Source organism: Acinonyx jubatus, chromosome D3 (genome assembly GCF_027475565.1).
Source record: "Acinonyx jubatus isolate Ajub_Pintada_27869175 chromosome D3, VMU_Ajub_asm_v1.0, whole genome shotgun sequence".
NCBI classification, from domain to species: Eukaryota; Metazoa; Chordata; class Mammalia; order Carnivora; family Felidae; genus Acinonyx; species Acinonyx jubatus.
Window position 1 is genome coordinate 91,831,331 of NC_069392.1, and position 18,773 is coordinate 91,850,103.

General features: G+C 58.1%; 1 protein-coding gene across 3 annotated transcripts in view; it reads left to right on the plus strand.

Annotated features, from left to right (window-relative positions):
* NFATC1 (nuclear factor of activated T cells 1) overlaps positions 1 to 16,630 on the plus strand; it is a 102,673-nt gene extending 86,043 nt beyond the window's left edge. For all 3 annotated transcript variants that reach the window (XM_027069218.2, XM_027069219.2, XM_027069222.2), the window contains one exon: positions 14,889 to 16,630. In XM_027069218.2, coding sequence (XP_026925019.2) covers positions 14,889 to 14,932 — 44 coding nt within the window. In that variant the 3' untranslated portion in view covers positions 14,933 to 16,630. The remainder of the gene's footprint in view (positions 1 to 14,888) is intronic.
* Positions 16,631 to 18,773: the final 2,143 nt, after the last annotated feature.

Sequence of the window (18,773 nt, forward strand, 5' to 3'; positions counted from 1 at the left end):
GACCGAGTGTCCAGCCCCTGGACCACAGACGGGAAAGGCATGTCACAACCAGACGATGGAGTGTTACTCAGCCAGAAGGAGGGTTGACGTGCTAACGCACACTCCAGCATGGGGCACCTGGAAAACACAAGGCCGAGTCAAAAAAGCTGGACACAAACACCCCCTGTTACGTGGCTCCGTCCGTGTGAACGTGTCCAGAAGAGCCAGACCTCCAGGGATGGCTTTAGGTCTGCATCTGTTATGGGGCTTAAGGAGCTTCCTTCCAAAGTCACCCAGGCTTGTTAAGACACTCCATGCCAGAGGCAGAACGGCTCTTTTGAAGCTGAAGGCTTGTGTGTGTCACATACGGTTTTTCCTTTGTGGAACACGGACGGTCCTCGGACTCCTTTCTTAAGGACAGCTGGGAGACAATTTGTTTGTATGTGGCATAAACACAATGCTGGCGGTCGAATTTCTCGGGGGGCGCAAAACTGCGTGTGCTTCCACGTTATCCCCCATTTAGCCGACGTAGGGACCTTTTGGGAGACACGGCCAGTGAGTGGTACCAGGGGCCGCTCCGTTGGTTGCCTCGTGGCGGCGTCCTCGATTTCCCGCCGTCGGGCATGCAGCCTGTCCATCGGTTTCCATGTCGGGTGGGTGCACGGAGCTGGGAGTCCCCGTACCTTTCTCTGCTTGAATTTTGAAGCAGGGTTCTTCCTTCCTTGCAGATTATAACGCGGACACTTACACACACTGCAGAACAAAGAGGGCCTGTTCCTTTCTGAAACATCCGCCCTTATCGGGCCCAGGGGACCCCGGCTAATCAGAGCCTGATACTGCGCACAATGGGCCGAGTCAGCCAGACCACTCCCCGCCCTGGGCGCACGCTGTCGCTGCAGAGCCAGCGGCCAGTGTTCTTTTGTTCTGAAATGGGGCAGACAGTGCAGGATGCAGTCATCGGGCCTGGGGGCGGTGTTATCAGCCCCCCGGCCGTCCTCTCTCCCACCCAAGGGTGCAGGCTTCCCCAGCACTCGGCCCTATCAGGCCCCACAGCTGCTGTTAGTTTAGATACGGCAGGAAGTGGGCCCGGAGGACAGTGGCAGTTGATGGCCCTCGGTGGCGTCCAGAAACGCCTGTGATTTGCCTGGGGTCTGGCTCTAGCCTGAGTCCACCGCAGGGGGGAAGGGGGAATGTGCCACAGAGACACCGTCTGGCCACACAGATGTAGGGGAGCCTGGCTGCCCCCTGGGGCCTTGGCTGGTCACTCAGAGCGGGCAGCTGGGCCTGAGAGCCCAAAGTGGGACCCACACACGGGCAGCACCCTTCAAACCAAAAGGAAGAAGCCCGGGACCCCGGACCTGTCCACTTCCTCCGGCTAGCCCGTGTAGCTCTTTGTTGTGGAAATGGCTGCAGACCTGTCAAGACCCCGGGGAAAGCCTTGTTGTCCGGCCCCTCTGTCCTTTCTGCCCCTGACACGGGCAGATGGTTCTGATGGGGCTGAGAGCCGTGGCCCAGAGACAGCTGGGCTGGAAACCAGGGGCAGGTCTCGGCCGGCGGTCCGCATCACGATGGGTTCCCCGTCGGGGTGGCTCTGAGAAGTCCACGGGCTCAGCGCTGCCTGCGCCGGGACCCTCTGGGTGGGGCAGACCTTTCTCCCCCACCGGCCCCTCTCGGGCTTGTGCTGGAACCGGTTTCCAGAAGGGACTCCAGATAAGACGGTGGCGCCGTTACGGCCCTAGCCGGCATCTGAGAACGTTTAGCGTGAGAATTTGCATTTCGGGACATTTCCCCTGAATTGCCATCCCCAAACGAGATCGGGGAACAGGGAGCGTGCCCCTGGCCGCGGCACGGCTGCGTCCCGGGTGGGGAAGTCCGTGCTGTGCCTGCTGCTCTTGGCATACCTCCCCGCCTTCACGGTGTCAAACCTCGAGTCGCCTTTATTTGCACTTTGCTTTTTTTTTTTCCACGGTAGCTGTTGCCAGCAAGCCGTAAACTACCGTATATCACTCAGATTTAAGAACCTAAACTTTAAAACAAATTAAACTCTTGTTGACATTGTAATAAAAATCAGAATGGAACCAAGTGGCTCAGTAGAAGCAAACTTCAATTATTTTTGTGGATTCAAGATTGTTTTCTGGGATTCCCAGACTCCCAGCACAGTGAAGTTATTTCCTCTTGGCAGATGGCTGGACAGCAGAAGGGCGGTGGACGGAGGGAGGGCGGTGGCGCTGGGCCGCGCGGCCTGCCCGTCAGCGGCGGGCTCGCTCTGGCTTCGGCGGGGGTGTCTGCGGCCACACTTGATAAAGCCACAAGACAGCTTGCAGTGCTGGGGCTGGGAGAGTGGCACGCCCACATTTTTTTTATGCACTTGAATTTAAGAAAAGCGCCCAAAACCTGCTTGTCAAGGTCTGGCCGCTCATCGAGTGTTTGTCTGGATTAAGAGCGTGGGAAGCACGCGTCAGACTGTCGTTGCGAACTTTATCCAAACCCTGGAAAGTGCGCAGAGCGGCCGCACCCGCCCTCCGCTCCCCTGGTCCTTATCTCTCATCACCCGTTAACCACGGTGTTGATGCTCTGTCACTCTCGGAGATGGAAACGGTGGTTTCCACGGGACCAAGTGCCAGCTTTCCATCCTGCGTGCAGCTTCCTGTCCCGATAGGGCGGAATGAAGTATGGCACGGAGACATACGGATGGAAACTGGGTGATTGATCACTTTGGTGAGCATTTCCCCGGAGGCGTGGCAGGCTCCCTGGGGGTGCCTTTTGACCTGGGCTTTCAAGCGAGCCTTTTACCAGAATCGGCCCTTCCCTGGCCTGCCGCTTCCTCCTCTGTTCTGCTTCCTGTTTCTGTGTTTTCAAGGCCAGGTGGGCAGCGGGGCCCAGTGCACGCGGCCTGGAGCCGTCCCCAGCTGCCGCCCTGCTAGGTCGGCAGAGCCTGGCGTTGGGGAGCCGGCGGGGGTGGCCGGGCACCGGCACGGCTCCTACCTGCCCCCAGGGCGCAGCTGGGAGGAGGCCCCTCTGCGCTGGGAGGAGCTGGGGCCTGGAGTGTGGGCCTTGCTGAGCAGACGGCATCCAGCACATTCATTAAATGCTGGGAAGGTGAGGAGAGCTTCAGGACGCACAACCCTCTGGGCGGTTTCTTCCCGGCGCCCCTCAGTGTCCCGAGCTGCAAAGAGCAGGGCCCTGGGCACCGGGAGCATCTTTGCAGACACTCGGGGGACTCTTAGAGCAGCTCTGGTCACCGTTGCACCGATGACCTCCACTTGAGCAGGGCTTCCTGAAGTCAGCACTCAGATGGGTGCGTGGAAGTGTGGCCAGACCTCTGGCCGCTTGTGGGGAAGGTGGAGCCGTGGTGGAGGGGCTGACCTCGGGTGCCTAGGCCTGCGCTGTGCCCGGGACCCCGGGCCTGTCCACTTCCTCCGGCTAGTCCGTGTAGCTCTTTGTTGTGGAAATGGCCACAGACTGTCAAGACCCCGGGGAAAGCTCAGACACTGCTTTGCCGTAAAGTTACTCACGCCCGATACAGAGCCCCTTCAGTCTGAGCTAACATCTATTGTGCACACATATTTCTAAATAGCTCGTTCTCTGCACGTTGCCTCCTTTTGAGGACATATGTAAGGCTTCTTCGGAAGCCAATGTAGATAAACAGAGAGAGAGTTAATGCCAGATTTTGCAAATGGATGGCTCATAGCCCCACCAAAAGGAAGAAACGCGGCAGACGCGAGCCCGCCACGTGGCTGGGCGGTGACGTCGGCCCGGCCTGAGCAATAAATGCCCAGAAGCCTCCGGTGAGACTGTTACTTAGCTCTTGCTCGGTCTCCTGGAAACTCACGCAGAGGATCCGTTCAACTTTCAAAAGAGGACATAATAAACAATATTTGCAGATTCCTCACTCTGTTCCGGCATCGCAGGGCCTTCAAAACACACGCACACCTCGGTTCTGTGGCTCCTCGAAGATTAGAGGGGAGTGGGCAGAGGAGGTCAGGCAGCTGACGGTAGTCACAGGTGAAATAGCGGTTCGAGAAGACAAAGCCAAGCTGCCGGACCGCTAATGACCGCGCGCTTGCCTAGAGTCTGGGGACCGAGAGATGGTTTTGGGAGGACTTTTCAGGAGAGTGAGATGGGCTGGGTTGTAACAGGTGGTAACCTGTCCCGTGTCTGCTCCACGTGGACAGCTGCAGATGTGTGGGCCTCTGAAGGATGTGACCCGTCTCCAGGCTTGGGTTCCGTCGGGAGTTCGGAGTGGCCGGACTCTCCCCCGAAAGCAGCTCTGAGAAAGCTGCAGACCCAGGCGGGGTGCTTCCCCGGGCCCCCCGCGTCCTTCCCGCGTTCGGGTGACGGCTTGGGTCTGTCCTTGCGAGGAGGGTCGGAAACGGTGGTTCCACCTGAGGCCTCAGGCCGAGAAGTGGTCTTCGGGAGCGCGGTGACACAGCCAGACCGCTCCTCTTGGTGGACCAGGGGCGCGCGGTTATTACATAAAGTCAATTAGAGCGCATACATGCCGGTCCTGCTGATTTGATTTAGAACTAACGAAAGCTCCAGTAATGGGCAATTACAAGAAACTTAATGGCCCTTTATACTGAATGCAGCTTCCATGGCACCTAATATACTGTGATGAATTACTCATTATGTGCAGTGTTGGAATAGCTTCTATAAAGATTAATAATCAGATAATCAATACAAAAATTCAATCTTGGGTGTTTTTCCACTCCAGGGTCAATATGTCCTCCAGACCAGGGGCCTGTTCCCTGGGCTGTATTTGGTGGCCGCTCCCTCTCAGTTCGGTTGTCTCTTCCACACACAGAATCTCTGAGAGGAACTTACCAGCTCGGTTTTGCACATGGTTTTCTTCCTGCGTTCTGTGATGTTTCTGTTCAGATCTTCACAGAATAAAGAAGCCAGCTTTGCTACTGGTCGGTTTTCTCAATACTCACAGGAACAATTCCTACCCTCAAGGTGGGCTCAGACCAATGGGGCCCGTGAGCACGGGAGTGGCAGCAGGTGGCCCTCCCCCGGGGGGCCAGGAGAGCCAGGAGCGGGACGCGGGCGTCCCGGGTGGCAGGGTGAAAAGGTGTCTTGGTGCAGAGGACATCGCTGGGGGTGGGCGCTGCTCTGGGATGGGCTCGGCCGCCCAGCAGCTTCCCCAGGTAGCAGGCGAGGCGCCTAGGCTGACCGACAGTCACCGGCCTCTCCCGGGCTCCAGCTTGCCTCTGAAGACAGTGTTGGCGTTTAATTACGAAAGTTTGAGACGCGTGCAAGATACAATAAATAGTGCGGTGGGTCCCCAGGGCCCTCACCCAGGTCCACACTCGGGGCGGGCAGGACACGGCACTCTGTTCCTTCTCTGCCCTGTAGTGGTCGTTGCTGAGATCGCAAGGACCCGGGTCCTGGGCCTCGTGTCTGCCGCCTGCCATCCCGCAGGTAGAGACGGCCGTTTAAGCGACCACTTTCTTATGTGATTACAGCAGGGCAGCCCCGCCTGACAGAATTACTCATGATTCTCTGGTAAGGTGAGGATTTACTTCAAACTCACATTAACCGACAAGGTGTGGTTTCACTTCCCGTGAAGCCAGGAACAGGTGGGCTTGAGCCTTTCCTCTGCCTCCGTGATGAGCAGCCTCTTCTGACCAAACCCGGCAGCTGCCAGGCGCATGGAGGGCGCTTGGCCTGCGCTCGGCCGGCGGGCGGTCTGGTGCGGCCTGCCGAGGCCCAGCCGGTGCACCGTCGTGTGGACGCTGCCGATGCCCACAAAGGATCGGGAGCCACTTGGTTCGTTAGCGCCTTTTGTGTTGAGGACACCGACTCGTGTCCCCGGACAGGGAGACAGGAGGCAGCAGCCCGATCGTCTCTCTGTCTCTCTCAGTCCACTTCACATTGTTATTTTTTAATTAAAGGGAGCCTTTTTGGTGTTTTATTTTTTCATTTCTGTTAATTCTGCGTGAATAGAAATTGTATATTTCGGGGGAATGTGTTTTCTAGCAGCACAAAGAAAGCCCTGGAAAAACGCTTGTGGTTTAGTGATCCCCAGGAGCGACTGTGGGGTGAGTTTGGCGTGGATACAAAAATGGGCCAGGTGATAGGGGAGCATACACCCGCCGCACGCCCGTGGAACCCCCCAGTCACGTGGCCGGCCCGGTCCCCACGGAGGCTGGAGTTTCCACACGGGCGTTCGCATTATCTGGAGTATTCGGGCTAAATAAGGAAGCAGGCACTGAAGGCAGGAAAATTATTCTGTTTTAATGGCTGACAGTCCCGTGTGACAATAGTATCTGCCAGTGCCAGCCCCACACGCAGTCGGGAGGGTCATGTTTTATTAAAACCGTGACTTGTTGTCACTCAGACTTCGCCGTCCCGGTCCCTCCTTCCAAAAATAGCAGGCCCCGTGGCAGTGGCTGATTATGATTAAAAAGATAAAAATAAGTGAAGGCTGAAATGGGTCCAGGACACCCGAGGTAACACGGGAACTTACTTTTTAATGAAACTTGAGAGACGGCCTCATTTTCCACCGCCTCACAAAGCGTCTTTGAAAAAAGTCAGAAAAGTAAAACAGGACTTCGGTGATGTTGCAACTCTGCATTTTCAGAATTGCCATGGTTGTGACAGTCCTGCAGAAGGGCACCTGCTCTCGCCCGAGGCCGTGCGGGGCCGGGGACAGCACCGGCCACGCCAGGTGGGGCCGCATGGACGCTGAGCCCGCCGTCCACACCAGGCCACAGACGGAGTGCCCACCGGTGAACGAGGAGGTAGGGACGGCGGGCTTTGTGAGATGCTGCCTCTTTTAAGAAATTAAAACCGCGCACGAGAGACGCTCCAGCTTTCTTCAGCGCCCACCCGTGCTTGGGGGGGAACAAAAGCGTGTTCTTCTCTGTTCCTACCTTTCCAAGCGGTGGCTTTTATCGTGACGTTTTCACGCACTGCCCACACCTGCCGTAATGCTTTCGGTCACCAAGGAGGTCTGGCTACGTCTGTGCAGTGGCGCATGTGAACACTGTGTGTCCAGCAGGCCACCGACCGCGTGGATCACGCCCTCCGCACGGAAGGTCTCGGCAGCGGGGACCTGCGCGCTGGTTAGGATTTGCGTCCGGTGGCCTCCGAGTCCCAGAACCACTGGCCGTGTAAAGGTTCGCACGGCAGACACTACCGGGCCAGCGATATTTCTGGTTGCACTGCTGTCTGCCTAAATTACCATCCTCTCGGGTTACAGCACCAACTTTAGCTAACGGTGTATTTTCTGGGAAAGTTAGCAAATACTTTTTAAAATTATCTTTTAGTTATAGGAATGGGGAAAACGGCCTTCCTGTTTTGTTGTGCTTCTCACAAAGCTATTTTGGCTCTCCCTTGAAAATAAAAATGTCTCTGATGAAGGGCACGCATTTTGCTGTCCCTCAGAAAAAACTGAGTAAGCGCGTACCAACCACGCTTGTACGTTTCTTTACACGCGCTACTTAATTTGGCCGTGAGCTTCGAGCGGGCCCACGGGACAAGACAGTGCCGCTGTGGCCACAGCACCTGCGCCCAGAACTTAATCCTGTGTGGATCCTTCCGGCCTGTTTGTTTCCCACGTGGCTTGTGTTTAAAGGACAGCGATGCTTTTGAAAAGTCGTCCTCTTTGTGAAAAAGTGGCATCGTGGCCTGTCGTCAAACCAGAAATGAAAAAGGAACAGTGGCCCTGCCAGGCTGACTCTGAATTTTTAAAACTTCACGGGACAACTGTCTCCTTAGCAGAACTAACCTCACTATCGGAAAGGAGGAAGATGCTTTAAAAACGTGTTTTACGTAATCAAGTTAACGAGTACTGACACAATCGATACTTTTTTCAAACAGACGCAAGAGTGTTACTTGTGAAGTATAGCCCTTAGCCATCTTCACTGAACTTTTTTAAAGCAAAGATGACGCCGTGTGGCTGGGGGAACATTGCCGAACTGGATTTCTTACTCCCGAGGCCCAAACCCAGCTCCTGAGGAAGTCGGCCCAATGTCTGTGTGGACACCCGCCTCTCCCGTGTCCTCCCTCCCTGAAGCCCCGCACGTGGGCCCCACGACCCTGATGGGTGGGGGGACGGAGACCCCCCGCCCACGGTCCCAGGCCTGTGGGGCCAGGCAGGGGCAGCCCGGGGGCGTCCGTTCAGTTGTTTTGCCCCGGGCGACACTCAGGGCTGCGTCCGGGGCTGTCGGCGCTCTGTGACAGACACGGGGCGCGCGGCCCGTGTTTGCGTTAGCCCACGACACGCCTACACGGAGAGGTGCTCTGATCCTCTAAAGAATGCACACGCTGTGCAGGAAACACTGAAACTCAACACACGGAAATGACCCCCACCTCTCGGCACCGTGGTGAGTCTCTGTGAGCGCGCGTGCAGCGTGGCCTAGCCCAGGCCTCCGCTGACGTGCCCGAAAGTCCACTCTTCCCACGGACAGGAAACTGAACGTTCACCAGAAAGTGCCAGTCCTGCGGCACGTCAGCTGTGGAAGCAGGCTGGCTGAGCACGCACTGGGCACGTCGACGCGTCCCTCTGCCGTTCAGAAAGCCAGCCTGGAGAGCCTGTTCCCAAGGAGGCCGTCGCTCAGGCCGCTGACGATGCTGTGTGAGGCCTGGAGCGTCCCCTGCCCTCTCTGGACCCGTCTTCGAAGAACGACAATAACATCCACCTCCCAGAGGGCTGGGGAGGGTGCTGTGCGGTTCACGCATGTCTTACGCTCGGCACGCGCAACAACTCCAACCGGGAGGTTGGTTTCTCCGTTCGGCGTGATCACGGCATCCCCGACTCGGAGGGCAGAGAGGGGTCTCGGCCAAGCCCCCTTGTCACGGAGGAGACCCTCAGGCTCCAGTCAGGCGCAGGGGCAGGGTGAGAACAGGACCAAGGTCGTCTTCCTCCGGCCCTCCCGCTGCTGCGTCCGCCCCGAGAGTGAGTGTCTGGGGCGCAAAGAGCTCACGTCAGGTTTTCCGGGGAAGGTCACAGGCCTCCGTTCATGAATCTCTGACCCGCCGTTTAAATGGTGCGGCAATCACGTGAAGGGACTTGAGTTCCGAGAAAGTTAGAGAATCGTGGGACCATGAGGAGTTGTTGGCTTTGAAGTGGCTTCATTCACGGCCCCGGGCACCCCCCACTCCACACAACAGGGGTCGGGCCGCCTCTCAAAACAAGCACCACCTAGATGCTGGGTCGTTTCTGTCACTTTCTGGGGATTGCTTTCCCTCCCAGAGTCTGTTTCTGTTTTAACTCTGATCGGACAGCGTCCTCTAGTTCTTAGGATCTAAGGGACACACTGTCAGGACCCCGGGTCTCCTTTCTAGTCTTAGGGTGCCGTCATCACTTCCAAACCCCTGTTATTTAAAGTCAAGCACAGATGCACACACCATCACTTCTTCCCTCAGGGTAGGAAGGAGGGCTGTCGCGGAGGAAGTGTGGGGGCCGAAAAGATGGACGGCACCCTCCTCCCCAGGCCGGCGGTGAGCAAGCTGCCTCAGAGGCCGAGAGAGGCCCCCACGGGCAGGCAAGGTGTGTTGACAGCGGGCGGCTGTGCTGGGCCGTCACATCGGAAAAACAGACTTAAAACCGGTCGAGTGGGCGCACGTGGCGAGAGCGGGGCCGTGTCAGGCGGGCAGCGTCGTGTCAGGGCCTCCGGCAGACCGTCCGTGCGGCGCCTGGAACCACCGTGCCACGCCGCTGGGATTTCTGAATGAAGTTTCCCATACGGCGTGTCAGCAAACCTCTGGCTTTGATATCTGTGTGATCGGGTTGAGGGCGGTCAGTTCCCTTTGCTGTTTGTTTCAGAGCAAAGGAAATGCTGATGTGTGGTGTTCGTTCTGACGATGCAGTGGAAAATTGGTGGCCGTACAGACACCGAGTGGTTCCTGGTTCCTCCGGTCGCTTGCTTCTTCTCCTCCTTGAAAAAAAAAGTTTTTGTTTTTTTTTTTTCAAGGCACGGAACAGCTAGTACAGGAGAAATGAATGAAAAAAAGTAGGTGTTTTTAGCACAAACGGAACAGAATGCCACGTCTGTGTGCATGGCGCCGGGGGGGGTGGTGTTTTAAGAGAAGCCGCGGAAGAGGGGAACGCGGCCCTGCCTTCGGCCCTTCCCCACCCTTCACGCCGGGTTCTGAGCCCCAAGCAGCCCTGCGGGCACAGAGGGGACCAGGGGCAGGGGCAGAGTGGAGGCCAGGCTGGGAGGAGGGGGCCTGGCAGGCGCGGGCACGGACCCTGGGCTGGCGGAGCTCCTCACCCGTGAGCCCGAGGGCCGCCGTGGCCACTTGCCGAGCCTCCCTCCCACTCTCTGCTTCCAAACCTGCGACTGCGGCGTCTGCCTCCCCTCCCTCCTGGGACTGTCGCAGGGGACGGCAACGGTGCGCGTGCGTGTGTGTGGGGAGCGGGGGGGGGGGGGGGGGGGGGCCGCCTACGTGCGGGGCCGACCTGCCCCGTGCTGGTTCCTGACATTCTGATTGAGATCCTTGGCCGCTTTCGAAAACCAGGAATTCCGAAAAGGGGGGAAACTGGGCTTATAAGCGAGGCGTCAAGGAGGAAAACATGTTCAGTGAGGTTCAGACCCTCGCTGCCTCCTTCGGTCACGTTGTCTCAGGAGAGCCCGACAGAAGCGCGCCAGGGGTAAACTGAGGCCATTTCACTACAGCACGAGGCTGTAAAGTCCGTTTTTTTCAAAATGGTGTTGAAAAGGAAACTCGTTAGATGAAAATACAAAAATTTTACTTTTGAAAGGACCCTTCACTGATTACTTTGCGAGCTTATTTGTAAATCGCCGTGAGATCTGTGTGTGTTGCTGGAAGGTTCCAGTGACTGTGGACAGATAACGTGAGCGGAGGTGAGAGCGCGTGCCTGTGCTTTGTACATTTTAGACTTTAAATGTTAGAAAAACACGAATTTTCTTTTCACTCCGTGTCAGACCTGCACGTTGAGGTGGCTCGGGTGCGTGTGTGTATCCTGCACACGTATCCCAGAGTAAAACAAGAATTCAAACTGCCACAGAAGTTTCAGGAAAAAAAACAGTAGTTTCCACCTTGGGAGCGCTTGAGAGAAAACTTAAATACGAGGGAAAAAACCTTTCTCATTAAATTAAATTGTGGTATAACAGCTCACCACATCCTGCTGCAGGGACATCTGACACCGAGCACAGCAAAGGTTCCTCTTTTAGGTGTCTGACAAGCTGTGAGGGTCACATGTTACCTGCAGTTCAAAATACTTGTACAGAGAAAAAACCCTTCGTGTTGGTGGAAAAGCTGAATAAGAAGATGGAAACTATCAGCAGAGAGGAGACACTGTAGGAAACCGTAACAGAGAGAAAACCGCCCCCAAAGTCACCAGCACAAGCCCCTGGGGGCGGCTGTGGACTCACGGGGCCTCGGAACCGTGACCTCACGGAAGACAAGTGGGAGGCCGTGGCCGGGGTGAGGCCAGGGGCGACGGGACCCCGCGTTCTCATCCTCAACCCGGCCCTTGGAGCGCTCGGGCCCTGCCTGAGGTCCGTCTGGGAGCGGGAGCCAGCGTGGCTTTCCCCGCAAGGCCAAGGCACAGATTGTGAAACAGCGTGGCTGTGCCGTCGTCCCGCCCTCAGTTGTGCGGCCGAGCCGTGCGGGGGACCTGGTCCACCTGCCCCTTCTGTCAGCTGCGGCTGCCCCGTGCGCTCCCCAGGGGACCTCAGGGCAGGTCCGAAGGGCGTTGGCGCGTGCGCGTGGGTCCTGAGCGTGGTGCTAAGGTGCCTGCCGCGCTGTGACGCTGCTCGACAGTGCCGGGCCTGGAGGACGGGGGCATCGGATGACCGCTCGCTTCCGGGCGGCCGTTGCTGGGAGGCAGGCGGGGCCGGTGACTTCTCAGGAGCCCACGGACGCCAGTGACGGACCAGGAGCACGGCCCTCCCAACCCTCCTGAGACCCTCCTGCCAGCCTGGGTGGGGGCAGGTGCCAGGACAGAGGGCCATGACGCGCTCCGCTGGGTCCCTGGGCCGCTCAGGATGCGCTGAGTGATTTCCCCACCCCCACCCACCTCGGGCTCCCCCTTCAAGGTTCAGGTGACCCGGTGGGCAGCAAGGGGAAGCCCGCTTCTGAGGCTGCTTCCCCTTTTGTCGTGTCACACAGATGTTGTTTTTCCTGTGCTCTGTGTAACCCGGGCGAACTAGAAGATTCGTGGCTGCTTTGCTTAAGCCTCCCTTCTATTGGTTGTCCTTATTACCCGTCAGACGTCCCCACATTCCCAGATATGATTACCCCTCAGGTGTCCCCACGTTCCCTGTCATCGTTACCCCTCAGACGCCCACACATTCCCAGATATGATTACCCCTCAGACCTCCCGACATTTCCCTGCCATTATTACCCCTCGGACCTTCTGAAATGCCCTGTCACTGTTACCTCTCAGACCTCCCCACATTCCCCATCATTATTCCCCCTCAGACCCTCACACTTTCCCATCATTATTACTCCCTCTACCTTCCCACATTCCCTGGCATTATTACCCCTGTGACTTCCCCACAGTTTCCCTCATTATTAACCATCAGGCCCCTGCAGATTCCATCATTTTTCTTTGTCTGGCTCCCTCACATCTCCGTCATTATAGCCCCTCAGAACACCCCGACTTCCCGGTCATTACTGCCCCCGAGAACTTCCCCCCCCACCTGGTCAGCGATCTCACTAGGGTCGCATCTCCGGTCTGAGACTTCGCTGTCCTTGGCAGCAGAAGGAGCAGTGACACCCAGACCCCCGTGTGTGTAACTGACAAGCCCGGCCCGCCCCTCAGGGCGTCCTGTCCAGGAGGCTGAGTCTGCACAAGCTGTCATGGCTGAGTGTTGCAGCCCCCAACCCAGGCAGGCCCGTGGGGGCCGGACCCCCCGTCCCACCGTGCCATCACCTGCTGGGCCCGGAGCCCAGACGTCGTCACGGACGCCCCCCAGACTTCCATCGGAGGTTGGGTCAGGAAGGGCTCCTGGGCCCACGGGCCCGGTCAGTGTAGGAGGACGTGAGACTTTTAGACTTCTAAACTGCCCGGTGCCACACCGGCCGTGGCGACGTGCTCTGTGGGGGGGTGGCGGTCGCCGCCTCTGCCACCTGCCACCGCGGGGCTGGGCTTTCCGCACGCGGCTTCGTGCCGTCCTGAGGATGTCCCACCTGCCCCGCGTGGTCCGGAGACACGCGAGTGGCAGGAGGGCCTTCTCCGCGCCAAGGCAGGGCCCCAAGGAAGCTCGCGCTCGTCATCCTTCTCTGTGCGAATGTTCTTCTGTGTCACGCTCTTCTGCAAAACACCAGCTGGACGCGCGCCTCTCGAAACAGAAGGCCCAGCAAGTGAAGCGGGAGGCAGAGGGGAGCTGTCACTGGTGGCCCAGGCCCTTGTGCCCGTGCTCCAGGGGCCGGTGGCACCTGGGACCTTGGGAGCGCAGGGCAGTCTCGGGGTCGAGTGACGGGGGAGGCCGTGTGGTCCGGGCGGTGGAAGCGGGGAGCACCTCGCCCTGCCTTCCCAGGTGCCTCGGCCGCACGCTTCTCAGTGCTCTCTAGCGGGCCTCGCAAAGCTGGGCGGCCAGAGTGTCGCAGAGAAACTGCGTGTGGCTGACCCCTGGGACGCTCCGGGGACGGGTGTTGTCCTGAGAGCTGGCCTGAGCAGCCGGGCCTCATTAGCAGCTGGGAAGAGTCACTCGCCCGGCGTGAGCCACGGCCCCTCCCGTGTTTTGTGCCTGAAGGTCAGTGCCATCTTCAGAGAAGGTGTGGCTCGTGCATCACGTCCGTGTCCCCGGCAGATGTGTCCTCTGCAGGCATGCTGGCCTGGCGCCCACTCTGGCCTGCTGTGCTTCTGGTGTTTGCATTAAGTGACTCATCCCCCCCCCACCCCATAGGCGGCCCCCTTGCAGGCCGCGGGTGGGCCTGGGCACAGTGTGGGACGCCATGGCCCTGGGTCTGAGCCCGGGCTGCACCTTCGGGAAGAGCTGGTGGCCTGGGGCTTCACGGGCAGGCTCCCGCCTGTGAAGCCGGGCTGTTATCAGCACCCATATGACACAGTTCCTGGTTCCCCCAACCCCGTTTTATTATTGTTGTTCTTAACAATAGTAGGGGTGTCGAAAGGGCATTTAGGGGAGGGGTGGGGGTGATGACAGGTGTGCCAGCTGCCGGCTGCAGGAAGCCGCCCTTGGACGCGCTGGGGCCTTTGCAGAAACACGCGGAATTTATCTGGGCGGCAAAGGGAAGCCCGGGCAGTTCCGTGACGTGAGCGTGTGCTCCCCACCCCCCAGTTCTCTTGGCAAAGTGGGCCGTGGGGACGTGTCCCCTGCCTGGGGGCCGGTCACGGGGTGGAGAGAGGGATGTTGTGCAGCTCGCTCACGATGGCCTTTGCCAGCTTCGCTCATTTCCTCTCCTGCTGCCAAAAACCACACGCTGATAGTGGACACGGACGAGGGAACAAAAATGGAGGAAGAGCCACAAACAAAGGGAGGCCCAGGCCACCCCGTGGTCGGCCCTCCACTCGGACGTGGCCTGTCCGACGACGAGAGCAAGGAGGGGGGGGTTCTCTGAGCATGGACTTCGCGGGGGTGCCTCCACCTCTTCCCGTGGAGACGCCAGCTGTGCGCTCCTGCCCGGAGAAGACGCGCTCACGGCACCCGGACCGGCGCCTGGCGCCTCTCCCGGAGCCCGCCGTCGCGGGGCCGGTTCGCAACCGTGCTTCTGGACTAGAGCGGTAACCCGACCACCGCCGGCCCCTGGAGTCGTGGAGCCGGGTCCCGGGCAGCTGCGTGCTGCCGGCTCAGGGCACCCCAGGCCCGCGGTGGGGTGCAGGAAGGAATTCCATCCCGCCCAGAGATCCCCCCCGTCACGGGCTCCACGTGACTGGCCGAAAGCATGGCTGATGGGATTTCTGGTTCTTACATACGCTTCTGGGCAGAGCAGCGTTTCCCTAATGATTTCTCCGTTGTGTTTTCTTGCAGTAAATGAGATAATCCGGAACGATCTCTCCAGCACCAACATCTGATCGTAGCTGGCGACATGGAACTCGCTCCGAAGCCGCGTGGTGTCGACTCGGCCGCTGACCGATGAGCTTCGGCACCAGGACTTCAAATAAACTGAGCAGAGCCCTGGTGCCGGTCAGACCCCCGGCTTCATGAAGATTTGCATTGTCCGCTCGCAGAAGCTGCCCAGCGGCTGGTGGGACGGGCCACTCCTCCCGTGTCAAGACCGAAAGGGGCACGCCTCCCACGGGGGGACTCCAGTGCTGGAAGTGCCTTATTACACAGACCCCAGCATCGGGGCGCCACGGGGGAGCCCTGAGTCTGCTACCAGGAGAGTATTTGTAGGAGCAGAAGCTATAAAGACACTTCATCCTGAGGCTTTCTCTTGTATAAATTAGGAGAATACTGGCAAGCTAGGTAGGCATTGTGAGAAATACCTCACACGTGCTTCCTGCTTTTTTTCTCGGCTTTCCTCGGGCTGCAGCGTGCAATCTGTTGCCTCATTCGGTGCATCGTAGAGATCTTCTGCTTTGTCCTCGCTCTCGTCACCTGCCCCCTCCCCCGTGTTACTGGAACCATAGGATCGTTAATTGTAGCATGCTAGGGTTTTGTTTTTAATCTGGCTTTGAGCATAGCGCGAGTAAGATGATAGTACAAGATAGGTTGCTGGACGAAAGGAGAAGTCTGTCTGCCACACGACAGCTCTTGCGTTTGCATGTATGTACAGATTTGGCACATATTTAAGTACAAATAATAACGACAGAGGCGGTGACGTCCGGTCTTTGCCCAGCGAGGGCTGCCGTGTCAGCAGCAGTAACCAGCGTCCGTTCCGGAAGGTGCATCTAAGACAAAGCCTGGCTTTTCAGCTGCGTGCACCGGGGCCCACGTCCCTCCAGAGGGCCTTCGTCGTCTCGTGCCGTCAGCCGAGCACTTTAGAAAGCCAGGAGACGTGTGTTCTCGATGCCTGGATGCTACCAAACGGCAGGTGGGAAAGTCACTGTAAATAACATCACAGGAGGAGTGTAATATATTTGTTCAGCTGTAAGATTATTACTTCACAGAAGCCTTATATCTCTGCTTCATCTAAGACAACGATTACCAAAAACGTTTTAACGTGCAGCGACTGTAGTATGTTTTCCGACTAGTTACTGTTAACGGATAGGTTGGTGTAAGCTTTACTACTGCGTTTGTGCAATTAACAGCTTATTACACGTTGTTACTAGCAGTGACCTGTTGTTCCACGTAACCAAAAAGCATGGTCTAATTGGCTAACCTAATAATTGTGCCTTAGGAATTCATGCCCCCTCATGGAACATGCCTGAATTGCACCCGCCGGCGGAGGTCGTAAGTTACAATAACGAAACATAGCGTCACGGTAGAGAACGCTCTCCCACAGGAACGATGATTTTAAAACTGCTCTTCAGTGTGGTTATGTCTTATTCCTGTCTGACTCCCAGAAAGGACACGGCCCCGAAACCCACATCTGTAGCATTTGCACACAACTGTCACGGGCGACGGTGCATGGCTCCTCGTAGACCTGACCCTGCTTCTCCCAGGCTGCTGCCCCGCCCGTAGCTCAGACCGCAGCCCGCAGTTAGCGCCCCAGGACTCGCATGGAACACTTCTCAGTAGGCTGTCCTAAGGAGAGGAGACGTTTGGTATTCGTGTCCGCTGTCTGTGCTTAGGAAATAGATCCAATAAAGCAATATTTTTTTGCTGGACGATCTTAGTCTGCCGGTGATTCATTACGTGCGCGGACCACCCTACCTGGCTCTCAGTGACTTCCTGCGGTACGTCCTGGTTCCGTTGGCATCTGCACGAAGCGCTGTGGGGCAGAGCCGCCCCGGCACGACCACAAAGCACCGGCTGCCCCTGCAGTGGGGTCCCCTCCTCCACGTCCGAGGAGAGGCCTGCACGGAACACAGAAGAGGCGGCCGTGTGGCCGCGGCCGCAGATGCTCTAAACACCGCGCTTCAGAGCCGCTCGCCCAGGCCGGGGGGACGGGGAGTTTTCACTCGAGCCAAATGCTTCCGCTCCGAAGGGTGACCTGGGCGAGGCTGTGGCCACACGCACGCCCGCGTGCAACGCGGCCGTCACTTGGGAAGATGACGTGTGTCCGCAGACCTGTTGTTGCCCTGCTTGCTCCTCCCGGCTACTCAGCCCCTTTCCCCACCAGACCCGCTGCGGCCCAGGTAGACAAACGCTGTCTGGTTGTTCACGAAGCCAGCGTGAAACCCAGAACTTCTCCAGCAATGATGATTCTGAATTGTCACAAACGCTGCTTTGATTTTAGGACTTCCTGAAATGCAAGATTTCCTGTTCGTTTTGCTGAGACGAGGTGGAGTGTTAGAGAAACCTTGGTCACCTAGCGAGCGGGGTTGGCAAGCACCTGCTCCCTCCGAGGGGAGTGCGGGGGGTGGGGGGGCCGTGGACAAGAGGGGACCCGCGGGGCCCGTCACCGGCCAGGAGCCCCGAGCCCGCTGGACGCAGAGGGGATCCGGAGTGCCATCTGCCCCTCCTGAGAGCAGACCCACGGGGCCCCAGACCGGACTGGCATCCCTGAAGAATGTCCTGGAAGCTATTAATTTCAAAGCGAGTTTTTATAAACCCATCACACACCCCTGCCCAACAATAGGATTTTATATTCCAGAAACAAAAATACGAATCCACGAATTGAGGGATGGTCTCTGCCGAAAAGGTGGGGTTTCTGCAAATACCTGTTGACTTAGTTTCGTTTCTTTTGGGTTGATTTTGGGTAGTAAGGGAAGCGTAGTGCGGGCTCGCCTCTAGCAAGGCGTTTTGCCCTCACACCGCCACGCTGGCCGGGCCCCTGGAGCATCGGGGCCACTTGCCTGCCAGCCACTCGTCTCTCGCGGTGACCGGGATCGGGCGGCACGTGCCCCAGAACCGTCTGCTGTGGCGCAAAGCGGGGCCAGCCGTGCCCGGGGCCCGTAGGGCAGACTCCTCCTCCCTTTGCCGCCGGTCCCTGGCCCTTCCCACGTTTGAGACCGGATGGTATGGAGAAGTCCGGCAAACGTCCAGTCCTCTCCTCGTAACCATGCACAACCTAAGCAAAAATCTGGGTACTTTAGCTCCCCCATCTCAAGGGCGTCCTCTGACCTGAGCAGTCGGGAGTCCCAGCTGGGGACAGCTCTCCATGCCCCCACCTTTGCTCCAAAGAGGGTCTGTGACCTCCCTGTGTGGTGTCCCAACAACATCGCAAGGAGGGTGTGTCCGCACAACTGTCGTTACATGTTTCCCGAGAAACGCGTCCCGCGTTGGAGCACAGAGGCTGTGCTGAAGCTGCTGTACCTGGGGAGGAGGTGCAGAGCCCGAGATAAAGGGCCTGTGTGAGACCACGGTCTTTAAAGACATGCACACAAGATGAAATTAAGCTTTTAAAGTGGGCAACTCAGTGGCACCGAGCACGTTCACGGTGTTGTGTAACTGCCGCCTCTGTCTGGTTCCGAGTACGTCGTCACCCCCGAAGGGACCCCTGGACCCGTCGAGCGGTCGCCCCTGCCCCAGCCCCTGGTAACGTCTGTGAACTCTGTCTCTGGGGACCTGTGCTTTCTGGGGACCTCATATCCGTGCACCCGTACAGCAGGTGGCCTTGAACGAAAGAACTCAGCAGAATGGTTTCACGGTGCGTGCACATCACAGCATTTGTCAGGACTCCACACCTCACTCACTAGGTGGCCAAAACCCACTCCACTGTGTGGCTAGAGCGGTTTGTGGACCGCTCGTTGGTGGGTGGACATCCGGGCCGCCTCCACCGTTGGCTGCTGGGAACACTGGCTGGGTCCCTGCCTGCAGGTCTGGGGCCCGTCCCTCGGAGTGCGTTTCGTGGGTACTTAGGGAACT